The sequence below is a fragment of the Sinocyclocheilus anshuiensis genome, unplaced genomic scaffold, assembly GCF_001515605.1.
Source record: "Sinocyclocheilus anshuiensis isolate Anshui unplaced genomic scaffold, SAMN03320099.WGS_v1.1 scaffold1312, whole genome shotgun sequence".
In the NCBI taxonomy this organism is placed as follows: Eukaryota; Metazoa; Chordata; class Actinopteri; order Cypriniformes; family Cyprinidae; genus Sinocyclocheilus; species Sinocyclocheilus anshuiensis.
In genome coordinates, this window is record NW_015544237.1 from 100,973 (window position 1) to 122,172 (window position 21,200).

The 21,200-nt window shown below is 34.8% G+C and overlaps 1 protein-coding gene across 4 annotated transcripts in view; it reads right to left on the reverse strand.

Moving 5' to 3' along the window:
* Positions 1–6,076: 6,076 nt before the first annotated feature.
* The window catches only part of LOC107697588 (WD and tetratricopeptide repeats protein 1), a 19,548-nt gene continuing 4,424 nt past the window's right edge, over positions 6,077–21,200 (reverse strand). For 3 of the 4 annotated variants that reach the window (XM_016498386.1, XM_016498387.1, XM_016498388.1), the window contains exons 4-16: positions 20,522–20,568; positions 20,346–20,457; positions 20,084–20,271; positions 18,259–18,441; positions 17,239–17,333; positions 17,050–17,165; positions 16,891–16,966; positions 14,826–14,910; positions 14,039–14,212; positions 10,310–10,545; positions 10,060–10,228; positions 8,959–9,151; positions 6,077–6,723 (exon numbers count right to left, since the gene is read on the reverse strand). In XM_016498386.1, the coding sequence (XP_016353872.1) occupies positions 6,523–6,723; positions 8,959–9,151; positions 10,060–10,228; positions 10,310–10,545; positions 14,039–14,212; positions 14,826–14,910; positions 16,891–16,966; positions 17,050–17,165; positions 17,239–17,333; positions 18,259–18,441; positions 20,084–20,271; positions 20,346–20,457; positions 20,522–20,568 (1,875 nt within the window). In that variant the 3' untranslated portion in view covers positions 6,077–6,522. The remainder of the gene's footprint in view (positions 6,724–8,958; positions 9,152–10,059; positions 10,229–10,309; positions 10,546–14,038; positions 14,213–14,825; positions 14,911–16,890; positions 16,967–17,049; positions 17,166–17,238; positions 17,334–18,258; positions 18,442–20,083; positions 20,272–20,345; positions 20,458–20,521; positions 20,569–21,200) is intronic. The other variant, XM_016498389.1, reaches the window with a different exon arrangement.

Here is a 21,200-nt window from a genome sequence, read left to right on the forward strand (position 1 = left end):
GACACTGAAGACTGGCGTAATGATGCTGAAAATACAGCTGCGCATCACAGAAATACATTACAGTTTAACAGATATTCACATAGAAAACTTATTTTAGATTATAATAATATTTCAAATTTTTTACTGTATTTTTGATCAAATAAATGCAGCCTTGTTGAACAGAACATAAAAAAAAACATTTAGAAACATCTCAGTTATTCCAAACTTGGTCACCAGTCTAATATCACATGTATAATATAATATAATATAAGATTATTCTTTTTGTCAAAAAAAACAATACAACAAATAGTATCATGATCAAGGTCAAGTTGACCTATTTAATTCAATTTCAATTCAATTCACGTTTATTTGTATAGCGCTTTTCATGATACAAATCGTTGCAAAGCAGCTTCACAGAAAATGAAAGTTTCTACAATAAAGAATAATAATGTGCATTTGATCAGATATAACTGCAGTAAAAGATTATGAGATGCATTATTTGAATGCTTGGCCAAAGAGATGTGTCTTTAATCTAGATTTAAACAGAGAGAGTGTGTCTGAACCCCGAACGTTATCAGGAAGTCTATTTGTTATCAGGAAGTCCAGAGTTTGGGAGCCAAATGTGAAAAAGCTCTACCTCCTTTAGTGGACTTTGCTATCCTAGGTACTACCAAAAGTCCAGAGTTTTGCGACCTTAGGGAGCGTGATAGAAGACTAGGTTTCATAATTTCTTCCCAAATCAAAGTTGGTGTAACACAAGCCCAGGGCTTCATGCATTAAATCCCAGCAGCTGTGGCTTGTGTTGAAGTGACGTCTGCGTGCTTTATCACCCTAATGACTCTGTTACCTGAACTACACTCACAGAGTAAGAACTGGAGCAGATATTAAAGCAATAAGAAGCCCTGGTTAACAGTGAATTTATAACAGCTAAGGGGCGTTATTATAAATTCACTGTAAACCACGGCTTCACGGGGGTTATTGCTTTTATAAAACGGTTATTCCATATACGTAGTAAGGTTTCACAAAATAAAACAGAGCAAATAAAGTGTAATGATATTAATAAAAACAGTATTCTTCCACCAAACAATGTAGTTCCTCAGAAACAGTTGTGGTTGCTACAAAGTGGTTGCCGAGCAACACACAAACGTAAACAAAGGTGTGTTACTTTGTAGAGTCATTTACAACAGCTTCGAACGCGGCTCAGCCAATCAGAATCAAGCACCGGAACTATCCGCTTTATAAATGAGGGATTTGGGTTGGGATTGTTCTAGAGATTATTCCATTAAAGCAAAGGCCATTTGCTGCACTACAGTTATGTGGGCTGATGCATACTAGCAGTGGCTCCTGCAGGTGTACGGCTGTACACACTGTGAGTATCATGAGTGCTCAGACTGGCCTGAGATTTGCCCTGCAAACATTTCAGCAGTTATTATAGACCTGTGTGTCCCGTATTTCTGTCGACTGAACCAGCCATGCTATTAATTATTAATTTATCAGTCTTTTGCATGCCAAAGTCCATTCCTGCATATAAATATTACGCCAAATAGAAGCAGAAAATCATGCAATACGCACTTTCATGAGATCGGGTTAGCCTAAAGCAATTAATTTCTAGGCTATTTTACAAATGGGAATACAACGAATTCATGACAATGTTTTACATTCAAGCTACCCGTAAAAATATATAGTGAATGTAAAAAATGACCGTGAATTTTACGGTAAAAGACTGTAAAAATGCTACAGTAAAAACCTGTTAAATGGTTAACGGTAAATTCCCCAGCTATATACGGTGAAAAACTGTATTGGACATTACATGTATTGGACATTAATTTTACGGTAGTATACCGTTTTTGGAAGTGAAAAAGACGTATAATTTACAGTGAATAACCGTAAATTGGCATTCCCAGAATTCCCTGCGTTACAGTTCAAATTTTATATTTTTTTTGTTGAAATAACTGTTTCTTAGTTTTTTCTTCTCAGTTTTGTATATTAGGGTTGTGTGTTACACCTAACACCTGCCGTTTTTTTACTGTAAATTTTATGGAATTTTTTTTACAGTGTACTTTAAAAGCATCTGGAATGCAATAAAGTATTTTTTTTTAAAGATGTTTTTAAAGCATTTGCTGTATGGATTAAAAAAGGCTAATAAATAATTCACGTATCAGACAAAATTGCGTTGCAGCAAATCCTTTACATTTTAAGGTATTCGGCAACATAAAAATCAGGAAATATAAGCAGCTATACAATTAAAGGACAAAGTTTTACACATATGCCATTATAATTTGTGTTTTATGTTTTAATTGTACAGAACAATACGCAAATTATAATCGGGCCTGTTTTAGGCTTTTCCTCATTTTTTATATTATATTATATTTATATTATATTTTAGACCATCAATCAATTATGGTGATGAAAAAAATGACTCGCCGTCTCCTCATTGGACGTGCTTGCCGTGAGAGAAATGCATCTTTAATGAAAGAGTTTCTATTTTTGATTTGAATTCATTCGTTTTAAAGTAGTAATTTAAAGCTTTATATATATTTTAATCATGCCTGTGAGGCAATTCGCTGAGTTTAGGTTCATCATCGCTTCTGTTCAAGACCGAGACGGCAGAAAGCGTTTGTTTTCTCTATTTTATAAAAGCACAACGTTTTGTTGATATTGTGAGTGCACACAAATAAAAGTAGACACATTGCAGTTCCGAATCATGTATTACTCTTTATGAGTAAAAATTATGCATAGGCTATTTAAAGTTGTTTCCACTGAAAAAAATGCAAGTGATCTCGCTGGTGACTTCATGTCCTTCAAAGCGCGCTTTAGCTTCCACTCTCCGCACAAACTATTGGATATGCGTCTATTACTCTTACCTTTATGAGCAAACATTAGTGGCATTCAGATCAAACAGTGTTATGTAGCATCACAGAATCAGTGCAATTTTACTGTAATTGAGATACTGTTACTGTTTTCATTTTTATTTTCCCTTTTGAAGTTTTAGTAATTTTGTTGTTTGTTTTTGTCATTTTTAGTAGTTTTTGTTTAATATATATGTATACAGTGGGGAAAATATTTATTTGATTATTTATTTTGATTATATATTTATTTAATTGCCCACTTACAAAGAAATGAAGGGTCTGTAATTTTTATGGTAGGTTTATTTTAACGTATAGAGACAGAATACCGACCAAAAAATCCAGAAAAAACGCAGTATAAAAATCCATAAAAAACACATTATATAAAGGTTAGAAATTGATTGTCCATTTTCGGTTTATATATTTTTAAATCATTTTTAGTTTGAGTTATTTTAGTACATCAAATTAAAATAAATGGAACTTAGGAATGGCATGGCAACAAGCTGAAATAAAAATTCTTTTTTATATTTTATGTCCTTTAACGTTTATTTTATTTCAAGTTACAAAAATGTTTTTTTTAATGGTTTTAATTTTAGTTTCAGTTTTATTTAACCGTAATAACCATGCACTGAATCAACTGAAATATGTTAATTTACACCAACAAAACTAATTTTTATAGGTTAAATCACTTTAAATCACTCTTTAAGGTAAGAATTGCAAATAAATATAGTTATGAGTAATTTTGTGTAAAAACGTACATTTTGTAAGTCTGATTTGAGTTTTTATTAATATTTTGAATGTTTTTATTTTTTAGATTTTTTATTTTAATATTTTAGTTTTTATGTCTATATAGTTTTTATTAATTTTTATGTCAGTTTTAGTTATTTTAGTAAAGTAATATGAGAAATAGCTGAAATAAAAAGTTTTTTTATATTTTATTTTATTTCAAATAGCGTTTAGTTACAAAACATGTTTTTTAATGGTTTTAATTTTAGTTTCACTTTTATTTAACTATAATAACCAATGCAATGAATCAACATAAATACATTAATTTATACCAAAAAAATTTTTTTTTATAGGTTAAATCAGGTAAAATTCACTCTTTAAGGTAATGTCTACTTGCAGAGTATGCACACTAGGTAGTGTGCTATTCTGAACACAGCCGTGGCCTTGCAGCCCATCTGGCCTAGATGTGTGCTATACTCCCCTCATTAGTGTATGTAGGTCAGGTGGCCTTTAGAGGACACAGGTTTCCTTCAACACCACAACAAATTAATAACACACGGAGAAAAAAAAACACTATTCAGCAAAAAAACTGACTTTGAGTAATTGTGGGCAGGGAAAGTCAACGTAACACCTTCATCACAGAAGCACACTGGGATTTGGAGGCAAACGTATTTGCGTCAATTCAGAGCAACCAATCAGCTGCGAGTACCACGTCTGCAGCGCAATCCATTGGTTGCATGGGTTATTTTGAGTTCAATCATGCATGTGTTAAAAACAAAAATAGGACAAATGCCTTATTAGTCTTATTTCACAAATGAAGGCCTTAACATACAAGTCTTAAAGTCATGCATTAAATGTTGCATGCGCTGCAAATAATGAACATCTTCCTAAGTATGTTTATCTTGTTGTCCAGTACATACATCTAAGCATCCTTAAATCAAGAGGCATTTACTGGAGATGCAAAAGGAGCATATGAAGTCTTGTTTTCTGAGAAATTGAACAAAATTGAGTTTATGCCTAAAACGAGAACAAATATCTGCGAATGGGGAATGAAAACTTCACTTTTTCCTTCGAATCAGGTTGATTTTTCTGAGCCCGTTTGCAGATATTTGTTCATTTTAACCATAATTTTGATCAATTTCTCGGTGTATTTTGATTGAAGAACATGCACACATACTGAAGAAGAACAGCACTTTTTTTAATCAGAAGGAAAAGTTATTTTCTATAATCCAGTGGCAGGGTTATTATAGTTAACTAAAACCTTAAGAAATGGTTACTTAAAAATAAATAAATGTTAACTGAAATAGCATCATTTCTCATTTTTGTTTAGTTTAACTTGAAGTACTAAAATAACACGAATTAAATAAAGTAAAAATTAAAATTAATTTAAAAAGGCAATTAAAAACACAAAATTGAATTCAAAATTTTAACAAACATTTTTTATTATATAATGCAGAAATTATGTTAAAACAACACTGTTGTTATTCATTTACTTATTTTGGTCAAATAAACTAAATAGTGACGGATATTTGTTGGAAGTTGTTTTCAGATTTTGAAGACTTGCTAATTCAACTCGTTTAGAAATACTGACATATTGTGTTCCCTTCAATTCATTCCTTAAAATGTCTCTACATGGTCTTAAAAAGGACTTTAAGAAGTCTTGAATTCACCTTCATGGAAGCAGCAGAAGCCCTGCATCATGAGCTGACTTTAATGTAAAAGGCAAATTACAAAAGAAAAAAAGAATGACATGATATTTGTAAATAAATTAATTTTATTTGAGACAGATGGGGCTGTGCGTTGTCGATGGCTTCATGTCTGTAATGAGTATTACCATTATTACGGTTTATAAAGCCATGCCGTTGATGATTAAAGTGACATTTTATTCATATAATATAATGTTTTCCTCTGAAAACCCCCACCGATGATCATGAGAGCCACGACGGAGCTGCTGCAGAACTTTACATGTCCTTTATTTTTTTACGTCGCACTAAACTACTAAAATCCCCAAAGACACAAAAAACTAAATCACACATATCCCAAAACAGAGCCGATTCTAGTTTCTTTTAACTGCTTGTGAAAAGTCTGTCTCTGTGTCTTTATTCTTCTCTTCTCAGGTTCATCGAGGAAGATAAAAGGGCAAGACGTCCTGCTCGTGCCGATGAGAAAAAAGGTTAAAAAAAAAAAATAATAATAATAAACCAGCGTTCCGGTGCTTGATTCTGATTGGCTGAGCCACGTTCGAAGCTGTTGTAAATGACTCTACAAAGTAACATACACCTTTGTTTACGTTTGTGTGTTACTCGGCAACCACTTTGTAGCAACCACAACTGTTGCTGAGGAGCTACATTGTTTGGTGGAAGAATACTGTTTTTATTAATATCATTACACTTTACTTGCTCTGTTTTATTTTGTGAAACCTTACTACGTATATGGAATAACCGTTTTATAAAAGCAATAATCCCCGTGAAGCCGTGAATTTATAACAGCTAAGGGGCGTTGTTAGGCACTTAACTGTTATAAATTCACCGTAAACCACGGCTTCACGGGGCTTATTGCTTTAACGAATCATCATTGTCATCAACAAAAACAACAACAAACATTTTCAGTCCCAGAACATCCACAAGTCTGGGTCGAACAGAAACACTGTTTATTTTCCAGAATGTATTCCAAAAGAAAGTGCTGCAGACCTATAAACATACTTTTATGAACAGTAACTCTTTTTACTGTCCTCTGGTGCTCAAGTTCATTCGGAAAAGAAACAAAACGAGACGAAACCGCGTCCAAAAGCAAGCAAGCCCCGCATTAACAAGCTTTAAACCTGAACGGTGCCAAAAATGTGTTGCAGATCTAGAAGTGCTTTGGCTTCGGAGGGAAGCTGGTTTTCTCGCTTCCTTCTGCAGAGCGGCAGCATTCGCTCACACTGAAATTGCAAAGTAAATATCTAAGGTGCTTGGCGCTCCGGTGTCGTTTAGCTGGAACGGCACTGAACCTGGCTCTCCGAGCTCTCTTCATCATCTGAGCCCTCGGTGCCTCGGCTGCTCAGACCCGAGATGCGGTAACCCATGTTCAGCAGCATCACCTCCAGCGGATCCGCGTTCATGCGCCTCTGGTTGGCTTGGGCCGCGCTCTCCATGTCCTCCACCACCCGACAGTTCTCCTTCTCCTCCGACTGACGATCAGACAGAAGACAACACAAGTCACGTTTGGTGCAATCAACAGCCTAGCTTCAAAAAGAGTAGGTCACCCAAAACTGAAAAATCAGTCCACTGCAGTGAATGGGTGCCGTCAGAACGAGAGCTGATAAAAACATCACAAGTAATCCACAGCACTCCAGTCCATCAGTTAACATCTGGAGAAGACAAAAGCTGAAACAAATCCAGCATTTCATATGTCTATAATCCATAATAACGCTTCCTCCAGTGAAAAAGTGCATCTGCTGTTGTCTCTCACATCAAAATCCAGCCACTTATTTGTTTAGAGCTGTTTAAATGGTGCTTGATCTGTGCAAGATTTCTCTCCTGATTCAGACACTTTTTCACTGGAGGAAGCGTTATTATGGAGTATAGACATATGAAATGCTGGATTTGTCTCACCTTTTGTCTTCTCCAGATGTTAACTGATGGACTGGAGTGCTGTGGATTATTGTGATGTTTTTATCAGCTCTCGTTCTGACGGCACCCATTCACTTGCAGAGGACTGAGTTTTCAGTTTTGGGTGAACTATTCCTTTAATGCAGTTTTAAAAGCTACTGAATCAATCCACTATTCAATGTCGGGCTGCATCATAAATAATCAACAACATATCTGATTATCGATTATTCATATCTGCACTGAAAACATTCGCACATCCACGTCACTTTATACCAGAGAATAACGCATCTGAAAAGACGCAGAATGAAGTGTTGCGTCATATTTAGTGCTTCAAACAAAAGCATAAACAGTAGATTAATGTTTTTACTGCAAGCAAGCCTGTTAAAATTTGCAGACTTCAAACAACAAGTGCTTAACAGACTTGGAGCACGATAATATTCAGACTAAAATACACATTTTTCTAAAACATTTCTTTTTAGACATTAAATGCGTGTTTAAAACTCCACATGTAACTATTTTTATAAGAGCAGTGCCAGTAATGGAATATGCAGTTAACATTTAGTCTGTGCTTTTGTTTTTTTATTATCATTTAATTTAGTGATTTTAACTTCTTTCAAATGGTAAGTAAATTTAACCCCTACATAGAAATATTCACTATATTTGTTTTTTTATTGCCTTCAAATTGCACATTGTTTGAGCAGTATGTGGAATAACAATTTTGTAAATAATGGATTTAGATTACTTTATTTTTAATTTTCAATTATCATTTTTTATGCATTTTTTGATTTGTTTTTTCTGATTAGATAATCAAAATAATCGTTAGTCGCAGCACTAGTTCAGTGCATCAAACCGAACTGAATGAAATACTAAACTGAAAAGTGAAATGAAAACTAATGAATGAAAGTGATTCTATGGCTGGGCGATAAAGCTAAAAAATTTATCACGATATAATGTTTCATTTCATTCGGTATCGATAATTATATATATGTTTCATAACGTTTTTTAAACAAAGAGCAGTAGAAAAAAAGGTTTACATTTAAGCACTGTATTTTTAATTTACCCAATTTATTAAGACAAACAACAAATCATTTTGGTTTTAAGTCAAACACAAAATAAAATTGAAACAAATATCTCCTTTCTTGTTTTAAACAATGAGCAATGAGCAAAATACGTTTATTCAATGCAATGAAATAACGACTAAATAAGTGCATCACGTCTAAACTAACATATATAAATCAAAATATAATTTTGTGAATTGCATAAACTAAGTGCATCATGTATTTATGCATAGCTTAATACAAATAGCCAAAGCGCCGATCGCATGATTGCATTTAAAAACATACGAGACGCAGAGGAACGAAACAAAAGATGTGTTTTCTACAAGTTTAACTCTTTTAACTTTACTTGTGCGAGACGCGAGTGCAACAGAATACGCGTTCTGTGTGAACGGCTTGGTTTGGGGTTTAATCTAACCAATATCTTCTCCGCATTGAGCTTCTATAGTTCTCTAATATACTGAATGGAAAACGCAGCAGCGTTTGTTGCACTCTTGAGTGTTCTGTTGCACTCGCGTCTCACACAAGTAAAGTTAAAAGAGTTAAACTTGTAGAAAACATGTCTTTTGTTTCATTCCTCAGCGTCTCGTATGTTTTTAAATGCAATCATGCGATCGGCGCTTTGGCTATTTGTATTAAGCTATGCATAAATACATGATGCATCGATGAAGGTGTAGCGTCGATAAATGGCGATACGGTTTAATCGCCCAGGCCTAACTGAATCATTCATCGTTCATAATGAGGTCAGTGGGTCGGTACCTCAGGTCTGGGGCTCCAGAGCCGCACCACGGGGTCGATGCCGCTGGTGGCCAGGAAGCAGTAGCTGGGATGCGGCTGCAGGCAGTTCACTATAGACTCGTCTCCCTGTAAGATCCGCACTAGGTTCGTCGTCTCTTTCTCCCAGATGAAGAACGAGCCGTCGTCTGAACCGCTCACAATGTACTGGCCTTTACTGCAGAGCGACAACCGAACGAGTACCAATCAAACGTTTCTGAACAGTGAGATTTTAATGTTTTTTAAAGAAGTGTCTTCTGGTCACCAAGCATGCATTTATTTGATCAGAAATACAGCAAAAGCAGTAATATTATTACCATTTAAAATAACAGTGTTCTATTTTAATATGTGTTAAACTGTAATGTATTTCTGTGATGCGCAGCTGTATTTTCAGCATCATTACTCCAGTCTTCAGTGTCACATGATCTTCAGAAATCATAATAATATGCTGATTTATTATTAATGTTGGAAACAGTTTTGGCTGCTTAATATTGTTTTGGAACTTTTGTGATACTTTTTTTCAGGATTATTTGATGAATAAAAAGTTCAAAAGAACAGCATTTACTTAAAATAGAAATCTTTTGTAACGATATGCACTACTGTTCAAAAGTTTGGGGTCAATACTTTTTCTTTTTTTTCTATTTTTGAAAGAAATCAATACTGTTATTCAGCAAGGATGTGTTAAATTTATAAAAAATTGACAGTAAAGACTTATATTGTTAGAGGTTCTTTTCTGTTCTTTCTAACTTTATTCATCCAATAATCCTGAAAAAAGTATCATAGGTTCCAAAAAAATATTAAGCAGCAAAACTATAATAAATCAGCATATTAGAATGATTTCTGAAGATCATGTGACACTGAAGACTGGAGTAATGATGCTGAAAATACAGCTGCGCATCACAGAAATACATTACAGTTTAACAGATATTCACATAGAACACTGTTATTTTTAATTATAATAATATTTCACAATATTACTGTACTGTACCGTACTGATGCCAAACTTTTGAACGGCAGCAGTGTATATATTAAATACATCACTCAGAAGTGATTCATGAAAAGCAAACAAGGTGCCAGTAAACTGACCTTCCGAAGAAGTTGGCTTCTTTAATATCAGTGGTGGTGTTGCAGTGGCCACAGTAGCGATGCTTGTAGTCGAAGCTGCGCTCTCTCAGCACGATCTCATCCTCCGGGATGGACTCCTTCCGGCTGAAGTTATGGAAGCGGATGGAGCTGTTCCCCTTCTTGTCGTCAGCTGGATGCATGAAAAATATGCAGAGTCCTGATTATTCAAATGCATGCACAAACAAAATCCAAGCTCCAAGACTGAACCTACAGGAGTCTGTTTTTGAGAAGAGGGCCGCCTTGATGTCTCTGTCGAGCGCGTCGCATGCGCTGCTGTGCGCTTGCTCTGGAAACTTGCCCTTGAAGTCATCTAGACACTCCAGAGCCTCGGCGATGTACTTGAGCTCAAACAGGCAGCGCGCTAAGCGGAAGTGTGCCTTCAGATGGCCCGGGTTCAGAGACAAGGCCTTCAGACAGTCCCGCAGCGCGTCATAGTGATCGCCGTCCCTGATCAAACATCCAAAATACACATTTAAGTGTTTATAGAGTGCATTAAAGCATTGAACCAAACCAACCAGCTACAAGGAGAATCATAACATTATGAACTTTGAAGCAAAAAAAAAAGAAAAAAAAGTGAAAGAAAATCAGACAAAGATACAAGACTTTAGTGAGTCCTGTGAAGCACTGCAAATCATCCAATTAAACACCACGGTCAAATATAAAACTCTTCAAAGCTGTTGGTTGTATTTATAGAAACAGTATATTTTAACTTTATTGTAAGGCTGTCAGTCGATCTAATTAATTACATGGTGCGGCGATTAATCGCAAATTAAATTAGGCTGTGAAAATACCCACAAAAGATTATTTTAAACTATTATTGTGTTAAATAATAAAGTATCAAGTAGACATTACAAGGAGTAGCTTTAGAAATAAATATTTGATTTGATTCAACAAAATTTATTAAACTACAATGGCCGAACCTAATATGGAACAAAAAAGAAGATAACATCTATTTTTTTGTATTTTTTTGTTCATGCAATGAAAGTCACTGGTGACCGAAACAGCTTTGTTACCAACAGTCGTCAAAATACCTTCTTTTATGTTGCGCAAAAGAAAGTAAGTCATTCAGGTTTGAAATGACACGAGGGTGATGATGACAGAATTTATTTATTTTTTGGTGAACTATCCCTTTAATGTTTATTTATTTACTATTATTTTTTAAAATGAATTAAATGATACTCTCAGTCTAAGAAACTAAAACTGCCAGCAGGTGGCACTAAATGTCTTTATGAGTCATTCATTCATTCGATTCTCTCAAACGGCTGATTCATTCAGGAATGAAGCAAACGGCTCTCTATCAATGGGCCTTTGAATCATTGGTTCACACGATTCGTTCAAACGGCTGATTCATTCAGGAATGAAGCAAACGTCTCTCAAACGGCTGATTCATTCAGGAATGAAGCAAACGGCTCTCTATCAATGGGCCTTTGAATCATTGGTTCACACGATTCGTTCAAACGGCTGATTCATTCAAAAACTAAACACTGCCGTGCTGCTCGGAGACGCACAACAATATATGGCTTTACAAGTAACATTTATGTTGGCAAAATTGAACAAAAACACACGATATTAACTCTTATTTACTGAACTGTTGTATAAAATCACATTCGCACTCTAGCTATTCGTGACAAAAACAGCACTCGTGTGATATCGCTCATCATATGATATAAATATGAGACAAAAACTCATACAGGGGCATTTTTTGCCTCAATATCTTGAATTTTAGGAGTTTTTGTGGAGTTGTTGCCCTGCATCATATTTGTCAACAGTCAACTGTCGGAAATGTAAGATGACGTACCGGTCTGGGGGCGGGGCCAGTGCATTAACTGTGTTAAAATATATATATATTTTTTTTAAAGATTTATTTTTGGTGTTTTTGCCTTTTTTTTTTCTTTTTTTTTTATTGATTGGATAGTAGTGAGACAGGAAGCGAAGTGGGAGAGAGAGGTGGGATGGGATCGGGAAAGGTCCACGAGCCGGGACTCGAACACGGGACGCCCGAAGCGCAATAGCACTACATGTCGACGCGCTGCCCACGAGGTTGTCGGTGACGACTTTTTAAAATATTTTAATCGCATTATTTTTCATAACTAATTAAGTTAACACGTGACAGCCCTACTTTATTGCAGAATTTGTACAAATACACAAATATTTAGGTATTTTGAGAGCGTAGGGAGACTCGATTACGTCATTCGCCGTGCTTCATGGGAGTGGGCGGAGCTAAAGATCTCTTGGCACACTTTGCTCGCAGCAACTCTGATTGGTGGAATTTTCTGTACAGCATCATGGGTACTGTAGTTTTTCACAAATTCTGCTGTTAAACAATTATTTTCTAAATAAGTTGAATAGACCAATTTCGGTGTTTGCAAACATTGATGAGGTTTTTTGTGGGCGGAGCCTATCTGGTGGCAGATAATGAGTTTTTAAGTAGCAGTCTCTGGAAGCCATGGAACAAAAGAATAAAAAAGGAAATTTTGAGTTTATATTTCAAAATTCTGACTTTTTTTTCTCGCAATTTTGAGATTATATCTCACAAATCTGATTTTTTTTAAAAATCAACTTTCCCCCTCGGCTCAGAATCATGAGTTTATATCCCACACTTCTGCCTTTTTTTCACTCAGAATTGACAAACTCGCAATTGTTGAGTTAAATCGAGTTATAAAGTCCGAACTAAGAGATAATAACTTGCATTTACGAGAAAAAAAGTCAGGATTGAGAGACAAAATAGGTAAATGTTATAGGTTTAAATTAGGGCTGTCAAAATTAACGCGTTAATAACGCATTAACGCAAATTCATTTTAACGGCACTAATTTTATTAACGCACAATTAATGCAGCGCATTTTCTGTTTCCGCGGGTCTTAAAAGGTCAATCATATTTAAGGCCATAAAAAGTCTTAAATGGTACAAGAAAGTACGGCGTCTTTGATGACAGTATTCTATAAAAATTATTTGCATTCCGATTCTGACATCCAAAGGCACAACTATACATTTTTTCTCTTACTCCATGGATTTTACCCGTTTCCCTCCACTTGTTCCCAGTGTTTTTCTGCCACCACAATGTGCACGCAGCTGCAAGTGAGCTAACTGTGAACCTCGGAGCTCACAACAGGTCTGCCTTTAAAGGTTCATCAATTATTAACTGTTGCGCCAAATTTTGAACCAATTTCGAATGTTGCACAATTTTGAATCTTGTGCATATTTATCCATTTGCATATATGTGACCCTGGACCACAAAACTAGTCATAAGGGTCAATTTTTTTAAATTGAGATTTATACATCATTTGAAAGCTTAATAAATAAGCTTTCCATTGATGCATGGTTTGTAATGTACAATAATTGGCCAAGATACAACTATTTGAAAATCTGGAATCTGAGGGTGTAAATAAATCAAAATATTGAGAAAATCGCCTTTAAAGTTGTCCAAATTAAGTTCTTAGCAATGCATATACGATATATTTAAATATATTTATGCATTATGTAAATATAATGCATAATATATTTATAGTAGGAAATTTACAAAATATCTTCATGGAGCATGATCTTTACTTAATATCCTAATGATTTTTGGCATAAAAGAAAAATCAATAATTTTGACCCATATGATGTATTGTTGGCTATTGCTACAAATATACCCCAGCGACTTAACACTGCTTTTGTGCTCCATGGACACATTTAAACATAACATTTCAGAAAACTTGACTTCATGTACTGTCAATTGATCAAGTGGGGAAAGCAAAATATTACCGTATTCAGAGCGTATTCCCTATGTGTCTTTCCTTGAAGCACAAAAGGCCGTGATATGATTAAAGAAATAGCGCTGCATGCATGAGGCGGTGCACATCTCCAACATGAGACGAGTCGTTTCCAATGTCAAAATAATTATGATGTTTTATTAATCGAACCATGCAGCCCATCTTGCCTCAGAAGCGTTTATCGTACCACTTTCTCTTCATGTACGCGGCAGCGCGGTTTCCGTACAGCATGGCGTTGTGGCCGGCTTCATGGATGCTCAGACTGTAGAGCTGGATGGCTTGAGTCCACTGCTGCTGCGCGAACGCATTGTTAGCCTGCTGCTTGATCCGCTCCAGATGAGGAGGGAGATCACTGGAGCCACTGGAGACGCAAAAACAGACCACAGTCACTCCAACTCAGACCAGTGTGTGACAAATGAATAGGAAATGACATCATACAAACTAGGCTTGCCGCGATAGACGGTGATACCGTTGTTAAGCCTCAACACCGGTTACGTCACTTGCCCACCGCGGCACCAACCCCCACCGTCGTTTAGATTTTTTATAGTAATAAAAATAATTTAGTTCAGTAAAAGAACAGACACTACAATTAAAAACTGAACATGGCTGCTCAATGCAGCGTGCCGAACGACAGTCGCATCACAGATCAGATTTAATTTCTCCAGTGAGGAGAGTGAGTCGAGCTGACTGACGAGAAGAGTGAGGTGAGACAGACAAGACGACCGCGGATGATTTAGTTTCGAAACGAGATGCAAAAGCGCCTGTTTGGCAATATTTTGGATTTTGAAAAGCCTGTTGACTTTTGCCATCGAAGGAAAGCAAGGAAAAGAGGGAACGCCCCACCCCCACAGTGATACCGGTATTATCTGTGTTCACGTCGATTAACCAGTGGGAAAATTTCCTCACCGTCACAACCCTATTACAAACGTACGGCGCTGGAATCGACGATGCAGTCACACATAAATCAAACCTACCTGGAAACTGTAGCCAGTTTGAGGCGGCTGGCAGGAAGATGAATCCCATTGGACACACCGTTGGTCGTCTTCCCATTCTGTACCTCTGCAATGAACAAAGAGCAGTCGATTAGTTTGACGATTCTTCCCCGTCTCGTTATCTGCGAGTCTGAGAGCGACATCAGATGTTTTAGTAACATCTCTCATTTAAACTTTAGTAGCAAAACGTTGCAATTTCTGTGAATCAAATTCTGTTTCAATGAATCAATTCACTGATTCATTTGCATCATCTGTGCAACAGTGTTATTTTAGTATCATTGAGATACTATCGTAGTTTTTATTAATATTTTGAATCAGTTTTTATTTTAAATTTTAGTAAACATTTTTTATCAGTTTCCTTTTTTCTTGTTCATTTTTTTATTTTAGTTATTTTAATACATTAAGTTACACTATAAGAAAAAATAATAAAATAAAAATAGAAATATATAATAGAAATATAAATATATAATAAAAATATATAATAAAAAAAAAAAAAATTTGTACCTTTAATTTTCATTTTAGTCTGAGTTGAATTGAATTGAAATTTCCCAAGTCTTTTATTTCCACCAGTTGCACTGGTGTATAAAAACATTTTTCCCCACCAAACTTCTAAACTTAAATGGATATATATTAAAATTCATAACAATGCTGTCGTCTCACCATATGAAAGTGATTTTCGAAATATCGTGGAACCACCCAAATGTCACACCCAATAAAAAAATAAATACATTTTTTTCCACAGTTAAACAAACCCAACTCTTTAAAACATTCACAACGCAAATATGTTCGAGGATGAACTTTTATAAAAATATTCTGACTAATTCTTTCCGAGGCTTTTTTAATTTCTCTTTCATACCCTGGGAACAAGTACTATACCAGAAAGCAGTAGCATCATCAAAATGCATAATCAAAGAGCGAGTTCAGTATAGTTTCAGTAAACTATAATAACCTTGCACTTAAACTGTTAAACAATTCCAATCTACTTGGATATTCAGAGCATCTTTTAGTGAAATAAGCAAATGCATAAAGACTTCTTTTAACTTACTTTTTTTTTTTAGCTATATTGCTCACACCTAGTCATTTTTAAGATCCTAAATGACTGACTAATATACACTACCAGTCAAAGGTTTTTTAATGTTTTTTAAAGAAGTCTCTTCTGCTCACCAAGCCTGCATTTATTTGATCCAAAATGCAGCAAAAGCAGTAATATTGTGAAATATTTTGACTATTTAAAACAGCTGTTTTCTGTGTGAATATCTGTTAAACTGTAATGTATTTCTGTGATGCGCAGCTGTATTTTCAGCATCATTACTCCAGTCTTCAGTGTCACATGATCTTCAGAAATCATTCTAATATGCTGATTTGCTGCTCAAGAAACATTTATTATTATTATCAATGTTGAAAACAGTTGAATACATTTTTTTCAGGATTCTTTGATGAATAGAAATATCCAAAGATCAGCATTTATCTGAAATAAAAAGCTTTTGTAACATTATACACTCTACAATTCAAAAGCTTTAGAGTCAGTATTATTATTATTTTTGGGGAAAGAAATTATATAAATTAATACTTTTATTTAGCAAGGATGCTTTAAATTGATCACATGTGATGATAAAGACATTTATAATGTTACAAAAGATTTATATTTCAGATAAATGCTGTTCTTCTGAACTTTCTATTCATCAAACGACCCTGAAAAAATTCTACTCGCTGTTTTCAACATTGATAATAATCAGAAATGTTTCTCGAGCAGCAAATTAGAATGATTTCTGAAGATCATGTGACACTGAAGACTGGAGTAATGATGCTGGAAATACAGCTGCGCATCACAGAAATAAATTACAGTTTAACAGATATTCACATAGAAAACAGCTGTTTTAAATAGTAAAAATATTTCACAATTTTACTGCTTTTGCTGTATTTAGAATCAAATAAATGCAGGCTTGGTGAGCAGAAGAGACTTCTTTAAAAAACACTAAAAATCTTATTGACAGGTAGTGTATTTATAATAATAATATTGGCTTCTGTGATAGCATTCACAGCTTACCTGATGATGAGTGGCATTTTTTGGGCAGCAGAAAGGTGTACGGCCTCTGTTTGAACGTCAGATCAAATAAATACACCTGCAAACAGGAAGCAGTATTGCATAACTGTGCATCAGTGCTGCATACTAGCACACTATCAGCAGCAAGAGTCAGTAGTTTACCTGTTCTCCACCCATGTTTACCAGCAGCTCAGTGCCGTCAGGACTGAATGTGACGTAGGTGGCCACCAGAACTCGTAATCTGTTGTTATAATCAGGAAGCTTCACCGGTAAGTGACCTACAAGCGGAGTGAAACATCTGTAGAATGTGTTTTTCCCAATACAGAAGTTTTTCTCATGCTCTCGACAAACCTGCGACATAGTACTGTCCCGCGCCGTCCGGTATCGATTCCCGCTTGTCGCAAAACGTGTGAACACCGGCTGAGCCACTCTGACCCAAAGACTTCCTAGGAGACGGTTCACAAACGTTACACACTAAAGAAAACATCCCTCAAAATTCTAACAACATGCATCTATAACCAAGACTTCTTTATAAAACAGACAGTTCCGGTCCTTGATTCTGATTGGCTGAGCTTCGTTCAAAGCTGTTGTAAATGACTCTACAAAGTAACACACACCTTTGTTTACGTTTGTGTGTTGCTCGGCAACCACTTTGTAGCAACCACAACTGTTTCTGAGGAGCTACATTGTTTGGTGGAAGAATACTGTTTTTATTAATATCATTACACTTTATTTGCTCTGTTTTATTTTGTGAAACCTTACTACATATATGGAATAACCGTTTTATAAAAGCAATAAACCCCGTGAAGCCGTGGTTTACAGTGAATTTATAACAGCTAAGCTCGTGCCTAACAACGCCCCTTAGCTGTTATAAATTCACTGTAAACCACGGCTTCTTGGGGCTTATTGCTTTAATAAAATGCATTTTTGTTTTACACTTATATTTTTTAATTCCTGTTCTCCTGTGAATACTGTTAAATTTTAAGGATTTGTCGTGAAGTGAGAATTCATTTCCGGTATCTTACATTATTTCTGAATTTAATAATAAAACATTTATTCACCACTGCGATTCAATAATGCAATTTTGACCAGGTGCGGCTTATTTTCAGGAAAATACGGTAACAGTATTTCAAGCAGTACTCCACCCAAAAATTTTTATTCTAAATTTAATTTTAAAATCTAAAATTGGAAAGCACTGATAGTCTGCCGCAGATCTCAAATCTGATTTATTGTTGCGCTTTTCAAATGTTCAGTTCTGATGACATCAAACCTGATGCAATGTGATTTGAGAGAAGATTGTTAACACATTATGTTCTGTTCTGAGCTTAATGTATGGACACTCTGCCTCACTCGTGATAATAATGCAATGACCTGTGATTGTGGATCATTCTGATGTCGTAGAGCCGGACGAAGGGCCCGTTGGCTCCCACAGCCAGGTAGTTGTTGTCACGAGGGTTGATGGCCAAACATTTGGCTTCCACGAGCTGCCCACAATACTCCGTCAGATCGATTAACACCTCTGAGCGTTTACTGCTCTCTCTCAGATCATACTGCCTGATGGAAAACACAGACGACTCTATAGTAAGAGAGACTGGAAAAGAAATGTACATTGTGATGCCAGACTAGTTTTCTCCTTTCGTAATAATGTTCACAATCAGACCGGGAACTTCTGTAAAGGACGTAAACGGAGCCAATTTTGATTTCATGTTCACTTTAAATAAGTGTAAAGGTGTACATTTAATATTTCTGCAGCAGAATCCAGTAATTTCTGTAGGAATCCATGTGAATTTTCGTGTGAAATGCAGATTCTAAAGCGACTTTGTGCAAAAAAGCTCCATTTCTCTTTTCTGCCTGCAAGATTTTGCTCATGCGACGGCGCATCAGACGCTTATTGTTGAAGAGCAGCTGTAAAAGCTCTGTTTTAGCTCCAGTCTGTTCCTTTGAGAATGAGATTGAACACTTGGAGCGTGAGATTTTTTTTTAAGTTCTTTACACTTCTGTGTGCCGTATGCGTATCAGGGTTATTATTATGAAACCTGAACTAAAACCATCCAAAAACATTTTAGTCACTTGAAATAAAATAAACGTTAACTGGAATTAAATAAAATGTAAAAAAAAAAAAAAAAACCTTGACCTTATTATATTTCATTTAGTTTCTAAGGCAACATTTCCAATTCACTAAAATAACAAAAATGTACTAAAACTATAACTAAAATAAAAATAAAAATGGAAAATATGAAAATAAAAACCCAAATATATAAAAAATAAATAAATATTATTAAAAACAACAAAATTACTAAAGTTAAAAAATGGAAAATATGAAAATAAAAACCCAAATATATAAATAAAATAAATAAATATTATTAAAAACAACAAAATTACTAAAACTATAACTAAAATTAAAATAAAAATGTAAAATATGAAAATAAAACTAAAATATATAAAAAATAAATATTAAAAACAAAATTACTAAAATTAAAATAAAAATGGAAAATATAAAAAAATACTCAAATATACAAATAAAAAAATAAATAATTAAAAACAACAAAATTACTAAAATGAAAATAAAAATGGAAAAAATTAAAATAAAAACTCAAATATATAAATAAAATAAATATTATTAAAAACAACAAAATTACTAAAACTAACTAAAATTAAAATAAAAATGAAAAATATGAAAATAAAAACTCTATATAAATAAATATTATTACAAACAACAAAATTACTAAAATTAAAATAAAATGGAAAATATGAAAATAAAAACTCAAATATATAAATATTATTAAAAAACAACAAAATTACTAAAACTATAACTAAAATTTAAATAAAAATGGAAAATATGAAAATAAAAACTCAAATATATAAATAAAAAATTAAATATTAAAAACTATAATAGTATATAGTTAATATTTACATTTCAATATAAATTACAATTGTACTGTAAAATAAAAAATACTATTTATTATGTTAATTAAACTGCTGCCTCTGATTTGATAATAACACTAAAATGCATCACAATTATCATGCAATCTCATTTATTATTTGGCTTTGAACTTGGGTTACCCAAAGCAGCGCTCACGAGGCTATCGGCTCAGACCATTTATTTTACTGTTACATTCGATGGAATTAATTATGAGTTTTTGTTTGACTCAGAACCCCTGTATGACGTCCGAAGCGCAGATTGAAGTCTCCGTACCTGATGACCCCGTCCTCCGCCGCGCTCCAGAAGGTGTTGGGTCTCATGGGAGCCGTGGCGATGCGCTTGACACGGTTAGTGTGGTCTGAGAACATGTGAGTGGTCTCCTTCGCCGTCAGGTCGTGCACATGCACCTTGGTGTCTGCGGCTCCTGTGATTAAGATCCGGTCCTCGGAGTGAGGCAGGAACTGCAAACACACACGGATGAGAACACACATTCATGCATGTTTACTAGACGCTGAGTCAAACACATGGCCTTCACCTTCACGGAGAAGATGTTGGCTGCGTGTCCCGTGTGCATAGTGATGAGCTTGATGTGCCGGAAGGGATCCCAGACGATGGCGTGCTGGTCATCCGAACCTGAGGCCAGGAGGCTGGAAAGAACAAACCCAGTGAGTTTATGAAGAGACACGGAGACGTGAAGAACTCTGAACTTACTCTCCTCTCTCGTTCCACTCCAGACAGTTGACGCAGCCAGAGTGACCCTGAAAACAGAGCGGTTACAGTATATTAATATTCCTCGAGCAGACGAAACTCTCCTCTATTCTAAAGAGAGCATTTATTGCCACTAAACTACAAAACGACAGCAAAGCATCGTCTCTTCACATGTGAAGAGGTGTTTACATTCAAGTCTAATAGAGTAAAAAAAATACAAGTAATAAAAAAAATGCCTGGTATTACTATAATGATAAATATTTTTATTGTGTTACGGCAAAACATTCATAAAACAGGGTTACTATAGTTAACTAAAGCTAAAACTAACAATAAGGTTCATTAGTTAAATATTTTACTTAACATGAAGTTCATAAGAATGAACAATACTTCTACAGCATTTACTAATGCATTATTAAAATCAAAAGTTGTGCTTGTTAACATTAGTTAATGCGCTGTGAATTAACATGAACTAACAATTAATTAAATGTTTTTGTGTTTGGCTTAGTGTTATGTTAGAATCATTATTATACTCATACCGTTTGTTCTTTTAATATTTTGAATTGTTTTTAGCTTTATTTTTTTGTTTTCATTTAAATGTTTAGTTTTGAAATGTTGTTGTATGCATTTGTCATTTTTATTTAATTTCTTTATTTTTAAAATGTGTATAAGTAGTATTTATAAA